The following is a 21,786-nucleotide window of genomic DNA, read 5'->3' on the forward strand; positions in this document are numbered from 1 at the left end:
GATTACTATCACTTTTTCTCTGAAACTGCCAAATAACCTGTGTATTATTTGACAGATCTCAGAAAACCACATCATGACTAGGGGTTCACAGATTTTTTTGGGTCTCAAAACCTGTTTAAAGTTTTAAAAATTATTGAGTGCCCCAAAGAGTTTTTGTGGATGTCTAACAACATTTATCATATTAGAAATTAAAACTAAAAAAACTTAAAATACTTATTAATTTACTTAAAAATAACAACCCATTCCAAAATGGAAAAAAAAAATGTATTGAGCAAAGTGGATTATTTAACATTTTTTGCAAATCCCCTTATTATCTGGCTTAATAGGAGATAGTCGGATTCTTACATGCTTCTTCATTCAATGTGTTGCAATTTATTGTTCTGGATGAAGTATATAAAGAAAATCAAGCTTTGGGGCGCCTGGGTGGCTCAGTTGGTTAAACATGGGCCTTTGGCTCAGGTCATGATCTCAGGGTCCTGGGATCGAGTCCCATATCAGGCTCCTTGCTCAGCGGTGAGCCTGCTTCTCCCTCTCCCTCTGCCTGCCACTCCACTTGCTTGTGCTCTCTCTGTCAAATAAATAAAATCTTTAAAGAAAAAAAAGAAAAGAAAATCAAGCCTTAAACAGGTAAGTAATTGGGAGGCCAGGGTAGCTCAGTTGGTTAAGCATCTAACTCTTGGTATCAGCTCAGGTCTTGATGATCTCAAGGTGGTGAGTTCAAGCCCTGCATTGGGTTTCAAGCCCAGCGTGGAGCTTACTTAAAACAAACAAACAAAGATATGTGGTTGGAAAGGGAGTATTTTATTTTTAAAAGATTTTATTTATTTGAGACAGAGAGAGAGAGAGAGCACACGTGGAGGAGGATCAGAGAGAGAGGGAGAGGCAGACTCCCTGCTGAGCAGAGAGCCTGATATGGGGCTGGATCCCAGGACGCTTAGATCATGACCTGAGCTGAAGGCAGATGCTTAAACAACTGAGCCACCCAGGCACCCTGAAAAGGGAGTATTTTAATAGTCTTTCCTGATAACTGCATTAACAAAGAATAGCTATAATAAAAGTCAACAAGTGATAGTTCTTTTTTTTTTTTTTAAAGATTTTATTTATTTATTTGACACAGAGAGAGATAGCTAGAGAGGGAACACAAGCAGGGGGAGTGGGAGAGGGAGAGGCAGGCTCCTGGCCGAGCAGGAAGCCCGATGCGGGGCTCGATCCCAGGACCCCGGGATCATGACCCAAGCCAAAGGCAGACGCTTAACGAGCTACCCTGGTGCCCCTCAACAAGTGATAATTCTGAAAAAGTTAATTTTAATGTGGGATATAAAACCATGTTGATGAGCTTTTCATACTCTGTACACGAATGAGAGTGAAAAAGGTAAATGTGTTAATATTAAAATGTGATTGTCCACAGCAAGATGAATCACCACACTGCAACTGCCCTAACCACTCTATTTACAGGTTTGGGGTTGTTGTGTTTATAAACAAATACACTGAAATTTCTATGTTTCATATAGTGAATATTATTATAGGTTGATGGCAGCCCCAGAAAGGGACTTTTTTGTGGAGGGTAAGGCAGAGTAGGTGATGATAGGTAATTTTCTGTTATAACTTTTTTTCCTTAGTTCAAGCAAAATAGAACCGCAATGTTTCAGTTAAGTTGTTTTCTTGAAGAGAAATTATTAGCACTGGACTCAAACTATAATTTTGTAGTATTGGAGAATGTTATTGTTGCCAAAAGAAACATGAGAAACCTCAGACACAGCATGTGGGAGCTTCTCCTCAGGAAATCCTTGTGGTTCACTATTCCTGTAAATTTTAGCTGACAGAAAACACACATCATAGCACCAGAAAGAATTTTGCTAAATGAAAGACAGCCAAGAATCTTTGGTTGTGCTGAAATTTTTCTGATGGCTGAAACATATTTTTGTAAGAAAAATAAACAAAAACAGACAGGAAACCCCAACATTTTTGCTGAACAAGCACTTCAAGAAAATGACTCATTTAAGTCCAAGACTTACCTGCACCTCATGCCCACCCACCCATTAAAGAAAACGGATCCCACACCAATGGATATATAAAGCCTGAAACACTCATTTAATGCATTGATTGCTTTCTGCAGGATTTGTGGTGCATTCTATAGAAGTGCCAGTACCATATTGCTGGTTTGCATTTAAAAAAGAAGATAAACTGGTGCCAAAATTGAGGTGATGGGTAAAATACTTTCATCATTGTTCTCTCTTCTAAGTGACTTATTTATTTTTTTCTTTTAACAGAGAGAAAGAGTGTGCACATGCATGGGGCAAGGACAGAGGGAGAGGGAGAGAGAATCTTAAACAGACTCCACACTCCATGTCAGCACAGAGCCTGACATGGGGCTTGATCCACAACCCTAAGATCATGACCTGAGCTGAAATCAAGAGTCAGATGCTAAATCGACTGAGGCACTCAGGTGTCCCTCTTCTAAACTGCTTAAAACCTTGCAGAGAAAACAAGTTGTAACCTTCCAGGTTCTAGGCCAGAGAGGGAACAGGCAACATGACAACATGGCAGAATTAGGCAACTCATTCAATAATAAATACTGATTGAACATCTTCTATGTACCAGGTAATATCTAGGCACAGGGAAGAAAATAAAACAGGTGAGGTCCTCACTAAAAAGTTTCATTATATGATTCTTCTGATAGGACCATTGCTTTCAACTACCAAGGAAAATACTGAGTGTTCTGATACTTTCCAGGTAGGCTGCTATGTTTCAGGAAAATCCTCTCTTGGTCCCAGCTTCCTTAAGTACAAAATAAGGATGCTATGGGTCTCTTAAACTTGTTCAAGTGGTAAAACAAAACTCATGATGTTCTCTGAGAAACAAGATAAAAAAGTAGTATGGTAAAACATAATTTTGTGCTAAATCAAATGCCATCTTATCCTATGCAATCAGTCAATGCCAAAATAGAGAAGTTCTACATATCAAATTACCCAGTTTCTTCAACAAATAAGCGATATAATAAAGGCGGAGGAAGTGGAGAAAACCGCTTAAGACTAAAGGGACATATCACCCAAATGTGATGTATGGGTTTTGTTTAGATCCTGGTTTGAACAATTATAAGAAGACATTTCTTAGATACTCGAAATCCAAATGCAGACTAGGTATTAGGTGATACTATAATCGTACTAACGTTGAGTTTGTTCCTTGGTGAGTCACAGATAGAAACTACCCCAGGTGGGTTGTCACACAAAGGAAACTTTATTTGCAGCAAATAAGGAGAGCATGGGAAAAACTTCCAAAGCCTGACTCCCCAAGCAAGGGCGAATGAGTTTCTTTTATTTAGGATTAGAATGAATATTTAGATTGGGGTGCCTTGCCACCACTAAAGATGGGCTTAAGGTGGCACATGTATCTTAAGGTAACATGACTATAGGGGCACCTGGGTGGCTCCACCAGTTAAGCGTCTACCTTTGGCTTGGGTCATGATCCCAGGATCCTGGGATCGAGCCCCACATGGGGCTCCCTGCTCAACAGGGAGCCTGATTCTCCCTCTCCCTCTGCCTGCCACTCCCCTGCAAGTGCTCTCTCTCTCTGTGAAATAAATAAAATTAAAAAAAAAAAAAAAAAGGAGACATGCCTATATATATCATATGTTCTATAAATGAGGATTGTGCTCCTTCCTGGGTGGAGGTTTTAGTATTAGAATGAGGTAAAGGTAATTGTTCATCACTCTAAGGGTCATTCCATCCATGGTCCAACTGTGTAGGTGCAAGTTGGGAGTTAAATTCAAACCAGTCTGGGTGGTCGGGGCTGGATGGAATTGTCTGTCCAGGCAGTCCTTACAGCTCGAGGGGTAGTTTCAGTTTATATCAGGGGATGCTATGCTCCTCAGGTCTTTTGCCTGACCTAAGAGATAAGCTGTAAAGAAGAGCTTAAGGAAAAATGTGGGACAAAAGTCAGTGGGTAGAAGCAGGTGAGTAGGTCAGGTCTCAGGGTCTAGCTGGTGATAACATTAGGGAATTATTACTAATATTATTAAATAATTATATGGGAGTTAGCATTAAAAAAAAGAGAGAGAGCATACTGATCTGTTAGAGATGTATACGGAAGTACTTACAGGTGAAATTAGATAACGTCTGGGATCGTCTTTGAAATAGTCCAAGAAAAAAGGTGGGGGTGGGAGAGGAACCTCTGTTCCTCTGCATGTTAACACCTGCTCTAGCTGAAGCTGGGTGATGGGTACATGGAACTTTCACTGTATTCTTCTTCTTTTTTTTTTTTTTAAAGATTTTATTTATTTATTTGACAGAGAGAGACAGCAAGAGAGGAAACACAAGCAAGGGGAGTGGGAGAGGGAGAAGAAGGCTTCCCACTGACCAGGGAGCCCGACGCGGGGCTCGATCCCAGGGCCCTGGGATCATGACCCGAGCCGAAGGCAGACACATAACAACTGAGCCACCCAGGCGTCCCTATTCTTTCTTTTTCATGTATAATTTTAAAAGTCCACTGTTAGTTTTAAAAAATCAGATGCCAGTTAAAAGATTTGTATGCTAGGTCGCCTGGGTGGCTCAGTTCTTAAGCGTCTACCTTCGGCTCAGGTCACAGTCCCAGGGTCCTGGGATTGAGCCCCACATTGGGCTCCCTGCTCGGTGGGGAGCCTGCTTCTCCCTCTCCCACTCCCCTGCTTGGGTTCCCTCTCTCGCTTTGTCTGTGTCAAATAAATAAATAAAATCTTAAAAAAAAATCTGTATGCAGTTAACTATAGAACACTTATGAAAGAAATTGAAGAAGCACAAAGAAATGGAAAAACATTCCATGCTCATGGATTGGAGGAACAAATATTGTTAAAATGTCTATACTACCCAAAGCAATCTACACATTCAATGCAATCTCGATCAAAATAACACTAGCATTTTTCACAGAACTAGAACAAATAATCCTAAAATTTGTATGGAACCAGAAAAGACCCCAAAGAGCCAAAGTAATGTTGAAAAAGAACAGCAAAGCGGGAGGCATCACAATACCAGACTTCAAGCTCTATTACAAAGCTGTAATCATCAAGACAGTATGGTACCAGCACAAAAACAGACACATAGATCAATGAAACAGAATAGAGAACCCAGAAATGGACCCATAACTATATGGTCAACTAATCTTCGACAAAGGAGGAAAGAACAACCAATGGAAAAAATACAGCCCCTTCAACAAATGGTATTGGGAACACTGGACAGCAAAATGCAGAAGAATGAAACTGGACCACTTTCTTACACCATACACAAAAATAAATTCAAAATGGATGAAAGACCTAAATATTAGACAGGAAACCATCAAAATCCTAGGGGAGAACACAGGCAGCAAGCTGTCTGACCTTGACCGTAGCAACTTCTTATACTAGACACATCTCTGGAGGCAAGGGAAACAAAAGCAAAAACGAACTATTGGGACCTCATCATGACAAAAAGCTTCTGCACAGCAAAGGAAACAATCAACAAAACTAAAAGGCAACCAACAGAGAATGGGAGAAGATATTTGCAAATGACCTAGTGGACAAAGGGTTAGTATCCAGAATCTATAAAGAACATATCACACCCAAAAAATTAATAATCTAGTTAAGAAATGGGCATAAGACATGAACAGACGTTTCTCTAAAGACATACAAATGGCTAGCAGACACATGAAAAAAAGCTGAACATTACTCATCATCGGGGAAATACAAATCAAAACCACAATGAGATATCATCTCACACTGGTCAGAATGGCTAAAATTAACAACTCAGGAAACAACAGATATTAGTGAGGATGCAGAGGAAGGGGAACCCTTTTGCACTGCTTGTGGGAATATAAGCTGGTGCAGCCACCCTGGAAAACAGCATGGAGGTTCCTTAGAGTTAAAAACAGAACTACCCTATGACCCAGCAATTGCACTACTAAGTATTTATCCAAAGGATACAAAAATGCTGATTCGAAGGGGCACATGCACCCCAATGTTTATAGCAGTGCTATCAACAATAGCCAAATTATGGAAAAAGCCCAACTGTCCATTGACTGATGAATGGATAAACAAGATGTAGGGTGTGTGTGTGTGTGTGTGTGTGTGTACACACACACACACACACACACACTGGAATATTACTCAGCCATCAAAAAGAATGAAATCTTGTCATGTGCAATGACGTGGATGGAACCAGAGGGTATCATGCTAAGGAAAAATCAGTCAGAGAAAGACAAATACCATAAGATTTCACTCATATGTGGAATCTAGGAAACAAAACAGATGAACATAGGGGAAGGGAAGGAAAAATAAAATAAGAAAAAACAGAGACAGAGGCAAACTATTAGTGACTTTTAATTATAGAGAACAAACTGAAGGTTGCTGGAGGGGAGATGGGTGGGGGGATGGGCTAAATTTGTGATGAGCACTGCATGTTATACTTAAGCGATGAATCACTAAATACTGAAACCAATACTACACTATATGTTACCTAACTTGAATTTAAATAAATAAATAATCAGATGTCAGGTTTTCCTAGAATCTGGTATAAAAGCTTTAAGAAAATAACATGGCAAAAAATGTAAAATTGAGAAAATTCAACTTATTATTTTAATCTGGGGAAAAGATAAGCTTATTAAATTTTAGAACAGAACATCCATGTCTTTTCAAACTTCCATATAATGGTAGTAGAACTTCTAATATCTACTGAAAGAGAATATAATAAAAAGCAAATGTTAATTTAGCTATATCTTTAAATGAAACCACACCAGCACCAACTATTGTAACACATGCACATGATACTTTATGTATTCACTAAAAGTATTCATATACTATTGGAAATATTTGGATTAGCAAATTTTCTGCAACAATGCCCAGGTCACTCAATACTACCACCAAGGATAACAAATACTACCACCAAGGATAACCAACAAGGATAACAAATGTCAAAGGCATCCTCTAGCAGTAAGATTTCAAGTTACCAGTCTCAGTGGAGGTACAAATAAATGACCAATTACTTCTCAATGTCAATCATTCATATTCACTCTCCACTGACTAATGAAAAGGTTGGGGAAAAAGCAAGTCTCAGTTCTGTGATTTATGGAGCCATGTTTTAAAAACAGCATTAAGACAATTAAATTTAAAAAACAAAAACCAGGGGCGCCTGGGTGGCTCAGTCATTAAGCGTCTGCCTTCGGCTCAGGTCATGATCCCAGGGTCCTGGGATCGACCCACATCGGGCTCCATGGGGAAGCCTGCTTCTCCCTCTCCTACTCCCCCTGCTGTGTTCCCTCTCTCGCTATGTCTCTCTCTGTCAAAAAAATAAAATCTTTAAAAAAAAATTTATTAAAAAAAACCCAAAACCAAAACCAAACAGTATGTTCCTATAGAGAAGTCCTCAAAGTAGATTTTGCCCCCATCCTCCGACTCCAATGTCTTAAGACATTTTTGGCTGTTATAACTGGGGAGGGGAGGAATGTTACTGGCAGATAGTAGGCAGAAGTCAGGGATGCTATGTCACATCCTATAATACAAAGGAGAAGCCCCACAAAGAGTTATCCAGCTCAATAGTGCTGAGGTTGAGAAACCTCGTTTTAGAGCATAAGAAATCAGACTGAAAAAACTCACAAGAAATAAGTAGCCCAGCAGGTTTTTCCCTTACTTCTTATTTTGGGAGAATGACAGATTAAAAAAGCAAAAACCGAAATGGGAAATTAGCTATTTTTCCATGACTTGTAATCTAAAATTCAACAGGCATTCTAAGAGTGAAATGAGTTATCTTCAAAATAACTGCATCCAAATTTATGCATTAAAATTTTAACCAGCCATCAAGAGAAGAGTGATTTCCTTTGGTTACAGGCACATCTCTGTCAATGCTATCGGCTCACAACCAAGCCTGCGTCAGGCTAAGAAAGAGCTGACAGAACCCTAGATGCTCTTTTCACACTAACTCTGATGCACCCTATGGACTCTCTCCTTCTCTTTCCCAGAAGGAGTGGTTCACAGAGCTGTACACTCTTAGAAAAGCACTTTGTAGTCTACAGTAACTAGAAAAAACAAAACTAGAAAAAAAACAACCCACAAAACTATGTGAGGTTCAGCAGTTGAACTTAATTGGCAAATTCTGATTCTAGTTTCTATATTGGCAAATTCTGATTCTAGTTTCTCACCAACTATCTGCTCTGTCTTCTAGATGTCATTGAGTGCTAACAGCATTCCACTGGAAAAATAATTTAGCTAGAAAAGGGGAAACAAATGGCAATCATCATTTGTTCATTTATCATTAATCATATATTTATTGAGCACCTACTTTATGTCTGGTACTAAATTACAGGAATTTTCTGCCATTAACTTCTCTCCGGAAATATTCAAGAAAAAGTTAACTTTTTTTTTTTTAGCTATAAAAGGAAATTAAGTTCAACTGCTGAACCTCACATAGTTTTGTGGCTTGTTTTTTTTCTAGTTTTGTTATTTTTAAATAAGAAATTCAAATAACAAAAAATATATAAAATGAAAAGTACCTTTATCCTACCCTTCACCCCTACTCCCTCTCCCCAAATGTAATCAACATTCTTTTGTTTGTGAATACCTTCTCTCCAAATTTAGTACCCATTTATGCTTGAAAGTGGCTGACAATGGAGGAGGCCAAGATGACTCCTACCTAGATTTCTGGTTCGGACAATTAGGTGATGCTATTTACTGAAATAGTGGCAGGACAGCAAGTCTGAAGAGAGAGCCTGTGAGATACTCAAACATGAATAACTTAGACCTAAAATATCTGGAGATCAGGAAAGTGGCCTAGTTTGAATGCACAGATCTGAGCTTTTGCAAATAGGTATGGTGGCAAACCCACAGGGTAACAGGTATAGAAACAAAGAGGTGATGAGATCAGCTAGATCAGAGAATAATACAGAGAAGATAAGAGGGCCCTAAGAGAGGCCAATATTTTAGAAAAGCGTAGAGCCAAAGCTGGGAAATAGTAAAGATAGTTAACATTTCTTGAGTTGCTTATATGGAAGGCATTAAGTTAAGGATGTTTTGTATCTTATTTACTCCTAACAACAAACTTCTAAAGACAAATTATTACTACTCCTCCAATTTTAGAAGGAAATTAGGGCATGTGGAAATTAAATAACTTGTTTAAGATTACCCAGCAGGAATGTAAAGGTAGCTGATGTTGAGTCCAAAGCCTATACCCTTAATAACACAAAATTCTCTTTGAGGAAAAAGGGTATCTAGGAGGAAGAACCAAGTCTTCTCTTGTTGGTCCTTTTTCAAAATTAAGCTCCATGCCTAACGTGGGGCTTAAATTCATGACCCTGAAATCAAGAGTTGCATGATCTACCAACTGACCAAGCCAGGCACCCCTTATTGTTTTAAAATACTTGTTTTAGGGCGCCTGGGTGGCTCAGTTGGTTAAGCATCTGCCTTCAGCTCGGGTCATGATCCTGGGGTCCTGGGATCGAGTCCCGCATCGGGCTCCTTGCTCTGTGGGGAGCCTGCTTCTCCCTCTCCTCCCCACTTGAGCTCTCCCTCACTATCTCTGTCTCTCGCTCTCAAATAAATAAATAAAATCTAAAAAAAAAAATTTAAAATACTTGTTTTAATACTCAGGTATGTTAAGGCCAACAGATCAAGAGATGTCTGCAATTGAAAAGACAGTTATATTCACAGATCTCAAAAGATGGGGGCAGGCCATGCCCGGGGGGGGGGGAGGACAGGACATGGTGGGCAGCACCAAGGTTGGTCAGGAGGGGAGAAGGGGAAAATTATGGACCAGAGCCTTTATTGTGGTTTCTTTGGGAAGGAAGGGGCAAGGCAAGGTAAGCAGGCTTAAGACTGGCTAGTTTAAATAATTGCAGCAGGCTCTGAAGCATAGGGGCTGTCCATAGTAGGGTCTGGGATGACTAGGGCAGGTATACAGTGGCCAGGTGAGATGTGTAATCTAGATGAATAGTTTGCTGTCTCTTGGGAATTGGTTAATTCTGGGAAAGGCAGTCCCTCCAGGGTCAGAGAGGCCCTGAGATGATAAATGCATCAGAATACAGAAAATAAAAGACATGGTTAACATACTCATACACCAGAGTTTATATTCTGTAAGGTCCAAAATGATGATCCTGCATGGTACAATTTTTAATTCAGTCATATATTTTCCTCTCTTCAGGTTGTCCTCATCTCAAATTATTCCTCTTTCACTGGTGGCTTTAAGTTTCATAGAACTATGGTCACTTGAACCTGAAAACACAAATCTGGGTTTTTTTTTTCCCCCCTTCTGTGAATATATTTTGGAGAATGGCAACTCCAAATCTTCATAGCATTGCTCTTATGATCTCCATGCTCCATGATTTTTCTGTTTACTCATCCTTAAGAGAGTTCTATATTTATTAGCCTAGAGTTAACAAAGTAACAATTGGGAATAATTCAGGCAGAAACCAAAGGGAAATTTTCAGGTATAAATGCAAAGAAGAAAAATAATCAGCAGGCAATAGATTACCAATTTAGAAATCCAGTCACCAAGGGTGACAGAGCCGATATGATCAAGATCACACAAACACAATTAAGCAAGTATTCCAGTGCTGCAGTTTCCCACAGGTTTTGGGGGCCATAAGTAGTGGGAGTCTGGAAATGGTCCCTGACCTGCTCTGTCAGCCCATTTCTTAGATTACAGCAATGTTTACCTCTGGTTTGGAGATGTCAGTGGAGGCTGCTAATTCTTTTTGATACTACTGAGATGCACTTTTTTCTCACAGGAGAGTATCAGTGTCAGTTCACATCTGTTTGGTTGATTTGCTCTCCACTAATTCCCCCCCCGCAAACAGCAGCAGCCCCATTTACTGGGTACCTATGTTGTGTCACGCACATTTCTAAGCATTTTTATGTACTAACTCATTACGTCTTTATAATAACTTTATGAGGCAGAGCTCATTTAAGATAAGAGGAAACTAAGGCATACAGAGACCAAGTAACTTGACCAAGGTCACAGAAATAGTAAATGATAGAGCCAAGATTTGAACATACAAGGGATCAACAGAGCCAAAGCTGTTATTTATTTCACTACAAACAATTTAGAGTAAATAAATTCAATAACTCAGTTTAATATAGTACTTTGCATAGTTTTTTTTTAAACCAGAAACTGTACTTAATTTTAAAATTATCTAACAGATTAAGTTAGAAAATTCAATACAGCATAACTCCTGATAATATCTACATTTATTTCCAATCTTTTCTCTTCAGATGAGCTATAATTCGTATGTATTTACCTCAGATTACACAACCTTAAAAATGGCTACAAAAAATCTTGGGACTATAAAAACAATAGTACTTGATTCTTACAAATTACTTTCAAGTCCAGCTCACTAGGTTTTTGAAACAACTCTTAAGATACTAGAGAGAAAATATGGCCAACATATGATAATACTGATTTCTTTAATTTACAATAAGACCATATAATACAATAAGAAAATATTAAAAACTGAAAATATGGGCAAAGGATAGAAAAAGGCAGTTCAAAGAAAAAAAATACAAATAGGTGAATACAAACAAAAACATGTTAGACTTTATCCATGACTGAAGAAGTGCAAATTCAAACAAATACATAATTTTAATCTGGTAGTTGGCAACAGTTAAATTTGATCATGTTTCGTGTTGGCAAGGGTATGAGGAAAAAGATTCTTCATACACTATTTAGTGAGAGTGTATCTATAAAAATGTGAATATATCCATTGGCCTAGCAATTCTACTAGCTATCTATTTTATGATATAATTATAAAATGTTTAAATGTACATATAAGAATACTGACTATAGCCATTGAAGAACCCCATTTACATTATAAAAAAGTCAAATTATACTTTTCTATGTGTATTATGCATATATATTTGCATATACGTATATGTGAATATAACACACTGAAAATGATCTGGAAGAAAACTGGTTACAGTGGTTACTTCTGGGAAGAAAAGAGGAACAAGGGAAGAAAGGAGGGTTAAAGGAGGGCTGATGCTTTCCCCGTATTATTTGACTTTTTTATAATGAGAATATATTCACGCGTTATTTGTGTGGGAAAAGGTGCCCAGCATAAGGCCTGATATAAAAGGTGTTGAACTGTTAGTTTAGCAAATGAATAGAATGATCCTTTGTACTTTTCTATATCAAAATTAATGATCTAGTCAACATTACACAGTTCCATTATTTAAAATGTCAGTACTGTATCAAAGCCATACTATTAGGTCTGATAAAATGCTAACTATTGTCAGATGTCAGATACCATTTGATCTCTGCAAGTCTATATTAAACACAAGAAGCAATAGGAAAAGGCAGTTAGCTACTAACAGAGGCGGTAGGAGACAGGAGGCATTGGCAGAGAGACATGAAATTGTATGGTGGAGAAGTGACTTTGTTAATGAAGCCCTCAACTTATAATAAACCTGTGCTTACCTAGAAGCCTTTGTTTCCATTCCCTTGTTAACAGAATTCATCAAATTACTTATGGGTAACTTTTTTTAAAAATTTGTATCCATCTTTAATTTCTTCAGGAAAGAAAGTACTATAATGTTAAGTTATATATTTTTAAAAGTTTCTGCCATGCCAAAGGAACCTCTAAAATATCTTTTACTCAAAACAAAATCTTTAAGGAAAAAGATATCTGTAATTAAGGGCATTTGATGGAGAATATTTGCCTGGAAATGTTATTAATTATTAGTGATTAAAAATATTTTAAGTCTTTTATCTTTGAATATAGTTTAAAGCTATAGGTCTAAATGTAATTATCAAGGATAGAACAGCAATTTTCTGGGGAAAATATGGTGAAAAAGGAGCAATTCCCGTTGTCAATTGCTATGATTTCCTTATTTCTTCCAGGCTAACTGCAGAACACCACAAAATAAGCTGATGAGGAAGGCTGTCATTACCAAATTACACAAGGTAGCGATTTTCTCTATTTTTAATGAAGACCCTTTTAGTTATAAAGAGCTAAAACTGTCATAATTAACAAACCCTACAAAAAAATTTCCCTATTACTATTAATTATATTGCCAATATAATGAATTTCTACAGGCTTTTCACATCTTTAAATCAGTACACAATCAGAAAATATAATTTGAAAATAACTACTCACTGCCTCCCCCACCCCTAACCCTTAAATGTTGGATAGATAATATCATAAAAAAGTACCTTGCAAGATTAATTAGAAAATAACAAGAAATATCTTTTGGAGCTCACAATTTCAACATAACTTCTAAGTTACTACACCCAAAGCCTTGAATTCAAGCATTAATTTAATTGTTCTTCAATATGAACAAAGCAAAATCTAATCATAGAAATCAAAAAGATTAAGTAAACTAAAAGCATCCATAAATATTGGTCCTACTAATTAAATAAACTACTCACGGACAGCATAGTTACAATTTCTCCAATTGACCTAGATGAAAAATTTATAGCCTTTTGCCCATATTCTTTTGATCCATACACTTTCTTTCTTTGATGGTTCCCACTTGTTTCTCCAGAAGAGCTACACTACAAAATGGCCACTGAACTGGAGGGTGTGTCTTCATCATTACTAAGCATTTTCCTATCAGAAGCAGCTCTTTGAAAAAAATCTCAACATAATTTCTTCATTGCCACTCAGTATTACTCAGTGACCACAGAAGTAATAGAAAGAATAGGCTTTTTAAAATACCTTTAAAGGATATTAAAACTTGTCTTTAAAGTATTTTTACATTAGCAGCAGGTTAAGACATATATTCAAATTTTCCTGGCTACAGCCTTCTAAAATTTTCCAATCAAAATGCATCCTATCCAATTAATCTTACATGAAATGTTATACACAACAAAAAGTTTTAAAAAGAGTAACTACATTTTTTTCTATACAAAAGCACAAATGTACTTAAGAACAATAGTATCTAGTCCAAAACAAAACGTATTTATCAAAAGAAAGCTGAAGAGATGCAAAGGGAGAACACTGACTTGCACAGCTCACACACTTGATTAAATATAAAGAGCCACAGTGACTTGGTCTTAACTAAGGGAAAGGAAGACAGCAATGCTTGACTGAATGCTCTCTAGTTCTGACACTACCCTTAATATCATTCAACATCTGGTTAATCAACTGGCATTTAATGGGCACTTACTGAATGCAGGGCAAAAGCAAAGGGAGGAAGTAAAACTCAAAATTTAACTACTTTAGAAAAAAAAAAAGAACCAGGTCAAACACACTGGCAACATGTTGCTGTGAGAAGAGCATGCAATAAACATTAAAATGAAGTCTGGATATTACTAGATCACATCCAACCTTCTTTTCTTTTCTTCTCGTCCCAAATGATAACAATAAAAAAAGTGGAGAAAAAATATGTGGTTCTTTTAAGAGATAAAGGAGAGATTTTTACTCTCAAAATGATGCACTATGTCCTTTCATCAGAAAGGGAGAATCAGTAAGGAAAAGTAAAACTAAAAGGACAGGGCACTTTAATAATAAAGGTTAAAGAGACACGAGATTGATGGTATGGATTAATCAGCAGAATCCCAACTTTGGGAATTTAGGCAACACTGGTACAGCTAAAATTGAGTAAGGGTTTCTGATCTAAAAAAGGACTGGAAATGGGCAGAATTTCTTCCTGTATTTCCTAATTAATGGAAGACCCTAAAGGCTTACTCTCATTTATTCAATCTATGAGATTTGAGAAAAATTTAATACTAAAGCATGATCTGGTGTAACTCCTTTATAGTAAATGGGAAGCAAATTTTAGAGAAATTAAATGATTCATTCAAGATATCCCTGTTAATTAACGTCAGTCTCCTGACTACTAGTCTAGTTCTCTTTCCCCAATGCTTTTAAAAATGAAAGCCTTTGAGGGCACCTGGCTGGCTCAGTTGGAAGAACATACAACTCTTGAACTCAGGTTGTGAGTTCAAGCCCCACTTTGGGTGTAGGGATTACATAAAAAACTTAAAAAAAAAAATGAAGGCCTTTAATATCACTATACCAAGACAAACATACCAAGACAACCATAAAAATAATTTAAGCACTGTATATCATAACTTGAGACAAAGAAACTTGCATAAATGCAATAAACTTTTAATAAATGTAATAAAAATAAGTAAAAAAGAGAGACCCACTTACTACCTTTTAGAATGCTTATATTTAAAAAAAAATGTTAAGGTCTTTTTTTTTTTGCCCCAAATCTGTTCTGTTTCATTGGTTTTATTTTCTTTTTTAAGTGTTAAAATCCTTATTTAGAGCTCTGAGGATATGTGAAGAAGCCAAAATGAAGAAACAACATGACCCATACAGAAAAAAACCAGACTTGTTCCCCAAGAATAATTTTTATAACTCATGTTAAACAAACTTACTGTACATCTGGTAATAGACTAGTTTTGGCCTTAATGGTTAATCTTTAATGTCAATAGGGTTCTAATTTAATAACTCCATTAATAAGTATTCTTTCTACTACAGATAGTGATAAAAGCATAAATTTTGCTATGATTCCAATCTCAGCTACTATTCAGAAGTAGAGTATTTTATATAATACAATTGTGGAGCTTTATGTACTACAGAAAACTGAACATACATTTTAAGTGAAAATAAAATGATAAAACAATACCTTAAATTTTATAATTATTCCAGACAACTCCATTATCAAAATAGCAAATATTGTCAATGTATACATGCACAGAAAAGAACAATTTACTTCCACTAGTCAAACCAATAATGCAAGGAGGAAAGAATCCACAAATGACTTACATGTTCTTTAGAGATGTATAACAACCTTTAAAAATATAATGGATACTGGAATTAAAATTTTAAAAATAAAAAATAAAACAATAAAAATAATATAAAGATAGGAGAATCTCTCAAGTAAGAGAGTTGTTTTTTTTTTTTTTTTTTTTTTTAGAGAGAGAAAGAGAGCAAGCACAAGGAAAGGGCAAAGAAAAAACCCCAAGCAGGCTCTAAGCTCAGCACAGAACCCAACACAGGCTCAAAGCCACAACTCTGAGATCATACCTGAGCTGAAATCAAGAGTTGGACACTCAACCAACTGAGCCACCCAGGCGTCCTGAGTAAGACAGGATTTTTTAAAAATTTACTTTTAAATGTGCGAGATTATGTGGCAGCCATCTCACATTTATCTGATTGATTTAGTGTGGGGATGGGGGGGGGAGCTAAACCTGAACATACTCCTGACAAAGAGTTAACATTTAATACTTTACTGAGAAGTATGAAGGAGGGAAAGAGATCCATATAAGAGGGGCAAAAATTAGCTTTCCCAGTCATTAACAAAGGAAAAGAGAATGAATTTCATCAAACACCAAAAAGAGTTCAACTACAAAAGTAAGGTTACTACAGACAGGAATGTGAAAGAATAAAGGGTCCCTTGAGGCGAACTCTGTCCCTATAGGGAAGTTACAAAGAAATGGTTTAGATGTACTACAAATAATGCAAAGAGGTAGAAATATTTGTCCTTCAGATAAAAAGTTATTTTCAGGTACTCTTCCCTCTGGGAGTGGAAGGATTAAAAATAGGATGAATGACTCAAAGTTTCTGTAATTAATTAATAATGAAAAAATATGAAAGCTATAAAAGAGCAACATCAGAACTTTTTAATACCTGCCTGAGGTCAATAGACTTCCTACTCTCAAAACATCTTAGAGATAACATTATAGAGTAAAATGATGATATTGGTATTTCAGTATTTATTTTGCTTAGTACCCATGTTAGTACCCATGCTGTTCATCATTTTCTAAACTTTGTTCAGCCTGAGAGGTCCAAGTCTGAGGTTATGCTGTCCTTTCCACTGGAGCCTCTTGGGGTAGTTAGGCTCCAAGATAATGGAATTAACTTTGAACATATATATGGAATATAGTATTGATAAAATGAAGGTGGTCAGATTCTCAGGCAAGGACTGGGCCCGGACCTGGGAATCTCACTCTTCCTTTCCTTTCTGAATTCAGCTACTACACCATCTTTCAGTGCACCCCTAGTCCACCCAGACTAGCACAACTCAAATGTGACCTCTGGACCAAAATTATAAGAAAAGATAGTAGGTTTATTAATACTCCAGGAAATTGATATTAAATTGCTATTAAATCAAGACACTTAAAAAAGAGTTTTAAGCAGGGAAAGAAGGTATCTGGAGTATTTTCCAAAACTTTGCTTGACTTAAAATTTAAATGTTAATGTAGCATATGACATTCTGAGTAGGTGTTAAGATGTAAATTTGAGTCTGATTTCTGACTCTGGTAGTCATTAACAGTATTAAAACAAATACACCAAAAATATCCAGTCAAATTTTCTTAGGGGAGGAGAAGTTAGGTCCTATGATGGCTATGATAGACCAATTTGTTCAACCTCCATTCTATCTTCCTTCTTTATAGTGTGCCTCTTATTTTAAACAGACAGGAAAGCTAAATGTAAGATTTCCCAAATTATTTTGCAGCTAGAGTGCTAGATATAAATTGGGCTTTTTCTTTCTCCCTTCCTTCCTTCTCTTCTTTTCTTCTCTCCTCCCTCCCTTCCTTCCTCCCTATATGTGTTACCAGCTTTCTGGTAATGCAGAGCCAGTTATAGAGGGAGACGCAGGCCCCCCGCCGAGCAGGGAGCCCAATGTGGGGCTCAATCCCAGGACCCTGGGACCGTGACGCGAAGGCAGACGCTTAACAACTGAGCCACCCAGGCGACCTAGCATACAGATCTTTTAACTGGTATCTGATTTTTTAAAACTAACAGTGGACTTTTAAAATTATACATAAAAAAGAAAGAATAGGGACGCCTGGGTGGCTCAGTTGTTAAGTGTCTGCCTTAAAGACTCATGATAAATTTAAATGAAAAATACATACAAAATTCTATGTGGTATGATACGTTTTGGTTTAAAAAATATCACACGCTAAACATACACTTGCTTAAAAAGAGTCTGTAAGAACACATAATACTATAATGTTAATAGCAGCCATCATTGGGTGGTAAGATAAAGGATGATTTTAATTTTATGGCTTGTTTTCTACAATGAAATGATTTTTGAGCATGCATTACTATTATATTCAGAAATCTAAGAAAATAATAGGGTAAAAAAAAATAATAACATCCGCCCAGGTTTCCTTACCCTACACATCTGAGCAACCTAGATTTTTGTCTCCTTCAGCTCCCACATTCAATCTCTGTTTCCTTGATTTTACCTTTAATTCTAAGAATTACCTGTCCAAGCCATCAGTCCAATATTTCTTCTCTTATTTCCAAAATTCAGACACTTGTCTTCCCAAATGAGCTCTTGGAATCCAGACTCTTCATTTTGGTAAAATGACCCTATCTTGCACTACTTCTACATTCTAGCCACATCAAACCACTTTATACAGCGACCCTCCACACTCATGCCCCTGAAAAAATCCACACCAGGTACTTTCACACCTCCTAACCTTGGCATGCTCAGTTCTCTTTCCCGGGAATGCATTTTTTCCTTTCGTTCTAATCCGATTCATAGTTCAAGATTTACCTCCGATATCATTTACTGGGTGTAGCTTCTCTGAGGCCACAAGAACAGACTGCCGTTTCCACATCAATCCTCCAATAACAGTTAATACGTATTTCAACACATCATTCTGTACTGTTTAATGGTTAGCTTTCCCAGTGTATGGAATGGGCCATTTCTTTTTCCTAAAATTTCTTAAAATCCGGTTGGATGAGTAAACATAAAGCATACATATATGCAATATATCTACGCTGCGTATGAGCTTTCGCCTGTATCTGATAGATAAATGGCAACAAAAACACTCGCCTGCTTTTGTTTTTTGTTTTGTTTTGTTTTGTTTTTTCATTCAAGATGGCAGAAAACGTCTTAAAATAGTCCCACACAAAAGCACTCACACCCAGAGCCTCGAGTCAGAAGGACTGGCTACACCTAGAGCAACAGCAAAGGACAAAAGAATTGAGCCTAGATGTTGAGATGCCTCGGTCCTAATCACTCAGTAGGTCGCGCACACAGATTTTAAAACGTGTTAGAAAACTGGCACCTGCTGCCTTCATTACGAGGACCACGTCTCGACCGTGAATGGTGACCTGAGGCATTTCTGGATACTGACCCAAAAAATCGAGCACGAAAAAAGGGGAGGCTAAGTTGTATAGAGGAGTATCCAAAATGCACGATTGGGCCCCGCCCCACCCGGGTGCAGTACCCCCGCAGCATATCCATCTCCCGGGAAGGAACAGGCAGGGCTCTGGTCCACCGGCCTAGCAACGGGGCCCCAGCTGGGAATTCTGGGCGGGCCTGAGGCAGAGATTGCCGCGGCAAGGGTGCCTGGGGCTACACCTGTCAGGCTGCGACCAACACTAGGCCCAGAAATTGTCGAGATTCGGTGACCGAGGCGGGCAGGAGCGTCACCCGATCCATTCTGCCGGGATCGGCCCTTCGCCTTCCCTCTTGTCCTTCTCAAACAAAGGCAACCCACACCCACCGCCATCTTCCCCTTACCTCAAAAACCACCTCTTCGTCAAACTCCGGTGTCATCCTTCTCCGCCATGCCACCCGCCTCAGCACGATGGGAAATGAAGGCGGGAGAACAGGCGGCACCTCGGCGTCTGCTACGGACCGTCGCTTCTGTCCAGAAAACTACAATTCCCAGATTGCCTCGCAGCCCACGCCTCCTTTTCAGGACCACTGATTGGAACAAAGCAAGAGCGTGTGGGCGGGAGGGGCAGGAGCGGGAGGAAGCTCGAGCCCACTGATTGGAGGAGGCTGGAGCTTTTGTCCGCCTTTTACGGCCGCGACTAGCAGGGGCGCCTGAAGCCCTGATTTTTTTTTTTTTTTTGGAGCTGGGGAGGAGCACGCGCCCGAGCCGCCGTGAGCTCTGCTCGTGCCCGCTCCTGGCCGTCCTCCGGGAGCTCGGCTGGGTGGCGCTCGTGCCCGCCCGCCCGCCGCCTGCGGCTCGCTCTCGGGTGCGCCGCCGGGTCCCTGGAGCCGGCAGCGTCCTTTGTGCGGCGCTCGGGTTGCGCCGCTGGGCAGCGGGACGGAATGCGGGCGCTGCAGAGGCTTTTCTCTTCTGCTCAAACTCTTGAAACAATGGACTGTAAGAGGAGCATGGATTGAGGGGGGCGAGCAGGGAAGCGAAGCGAGCTGCGCGGGGAATCATGACTTCTGCCGCCGGTAAGTGACGGCGCTCGCGCTGCCGCTGGAAAGTTGTAGGGAGCGCTGCTACTCTCGGGCTCTGGAGCAACTTTCTCCTCACGGGTGGGTTAACGGTGTTCCGCCTACCTTTCCCGAGGGCTGTGCAAGTGCGGAGCAGACAGCGTGTGCTGCCGGATTTTCTCGTCCCTTCCTGCCGAGAGGGACTGGTTGGAAATCGTGTATCTCTTGGGACCTCCCTTTACACGGAGACCCGTGTTGGGAGCTCTTTGCGCCAGGTGAATCACGAAATGCGAAGAGGGAGAAACATTTGCTCGTCCCTCCTAAAGTTTGGGGGACTTTGCCTTTGCGTGTGAAAGTAGCTTAGATTTCCATGTTAAGAAATCTGTTATTCTAGGAAAGGGCAGTGTTCCCGGACTGTTGAACTCAGCCACTACGCTAAGTCACTTTGAACCTAGTATCTACTGGAAACCCTGACCCTTATTAGATGGAGAACTTTAGACTTTGTGACTCCTGTCCTGGTGGTTTTTCCTCTGTTACCTGAGAAGCAGAGGAGTAGAATTGTCGATGGCAGTTTTTTGCTCATCTTCACCCAGTTTTTATGGATTTTTTTCTGTTTCTACCTGGTTAGTGTAAACGAAGCCTTATTTTCTGTCTGCCTTCCATAGTCCTTTCTCTTCATCCAAATGACAAAGCCTGTAATTTACCTTTGTGTGGTTTTGAGCAATTCTCGACGTTGTATTTCTAAACAGTCTTAAGGAACAGTTCTTATTTTCCAAAAATAATTAGTAAAGTAATTGCTAATTACGATTAAAATCACTTTTTAAGACCTTAGGTTAATTTTTAAACCAGAACTTAATAATATATTAAGTATTGCGGGTTTTTTTCTATATGTTTTTGCCCATGTTGAAAGAAATACACTTTCATTAGAAATTTCGTAGTAAAATAGTGTAAGGCTTCCCCTCAAAGTTACTTCTAGAATCAGCACTTAAGCACAATTAAATTTTCTTTGCTTTTCTTGGCATTTGTTTTAAATTCCTGCAAGTTGAAACTGTCAAACAGCACTCTAATAAATGTTCTGATTTGTATTATTTCTAAAACATATATTGGAGTGTTGCATTGCTAGATGTAATCAGATGACAACTAACAAGGCAAGAAGTTAGCCAACAGGAATAAGAAAGCAAGGAGTGAAATATTCCTGAAGATGTTGTGGATCTTTCCTTTTTAATGTTATATGTATGTATAGGAGATATGTTATCATATACTGTGGAAGTTATTTATAAACTCTCTTTTCCTTACTAAGGAGAGACTTTCTACTTACTTGAGGTGAACTATTTTCATCTTAAATTTCGGTGCCTCGCCTTTCAATTTTCTTTATTACTGACCCAGTCCAGTTAATTTAAATTTAAAGTGGTTGGATATTTAAAAATCTTTCCAGCCATTTTAGCTCTCCCTTCCTTTGGAGTGTCAAACACATTTAAAGTATGCATTCCTTAAATGTATCACTTTCAATTCTAGTCCTACCAGTTAATAATGAACAGGTACAGAAGCACTTAAGTTGACATTTAGATGTGCAAATCTGATCGGGGGTTCAGTCTGGAAGTTTATGATGCTTTCATTTGAATTACCCTAGAATAATGCAAGCTATTTTTATATTTTATCAACTTTACAATTAAAGAAATCCACAGACATTTTTGTGGTGTTTAAAAGAG

The 21,786-nt window shown here is 38.5% G+C and overlaps 2 protein-coding genes across 10 annotated transcripts in view; one reads left to right on the forward strand and one right to left on the reverse strand.

The window, feature by feature from the left end:
* VEZT (vezatin, adherens junctions transmembrane protein) overlaps positions 1 to 19,572 on the reverse strand; it is a 60,425-nt gene extending 40,853 nt beyond the window's left edge. For 5 of the 7 annotated variants that reach the window (XM_025882456.2, XM_025882455.2, XM_025882454.2 and 2 more), the window contains exon 1: positions 19,424 to 19,572. Coding sequence is in view for 4 of the 7 variants with exons in the window: in XM_025882454.2 (XP_025738239.1) it covers positions 19,424 to 19,459 (36 nt within the window). In the remaining 3 variants the exon portion in view is untranslated. Of the gene's footprint in view, positions 1 to 13,355; positions 13,477 to 19,423 lie in introns of those variants that run through there. The other 2 variants (XM_073900500.1, XM_073900499.1) reach the window with 2 other exon arrangements.
* A 182-nt stretch (positions 19,573 to 19,754) lies between these two features.
* FGD6 (FYVE, RhoGEF and PH domain containing 6) overlaps positions 19,755 to 21,786 on the forward strand; it is a 108,028-nt gene continuing 105,996 nt past the window's right edge. For all 3 annotated transcript variants that reach the window (XM_073900497.1, XM_025881257.2, XM_073900498.1), the window contains exon 1: positions 19,755 to 20,095. In XM_073900497.1, coding sequence (XP_073756598.1) covers positions 20,080 to 20,095 — 16 coding nt within the window. In that variant the 5' untranslated portion in view covers positions 19,755 to 20,079. The remainder of the gene's footprint in view (positions 20,096 to 21,786) is intronic.

The sequence above is a fragment of the Callorhinus ursinus genome, unplaced genomic scaffold (assembly GCF_003265705.2).
Source record: "Callorhinus ursinus isolate GAN/ISIS: 27379988/994484 unplaced genomic scaffold, GSC_fseal_2.0 scaffold14, whole genome shotgun sequence".
In the NCBI taxonomy this organism is placed as follows: Eukaryota; Metazoa; Chordata; class Mammalia; order Carnivora; family Otariidae; genus Callorhinus; species Callorhinus ursinus.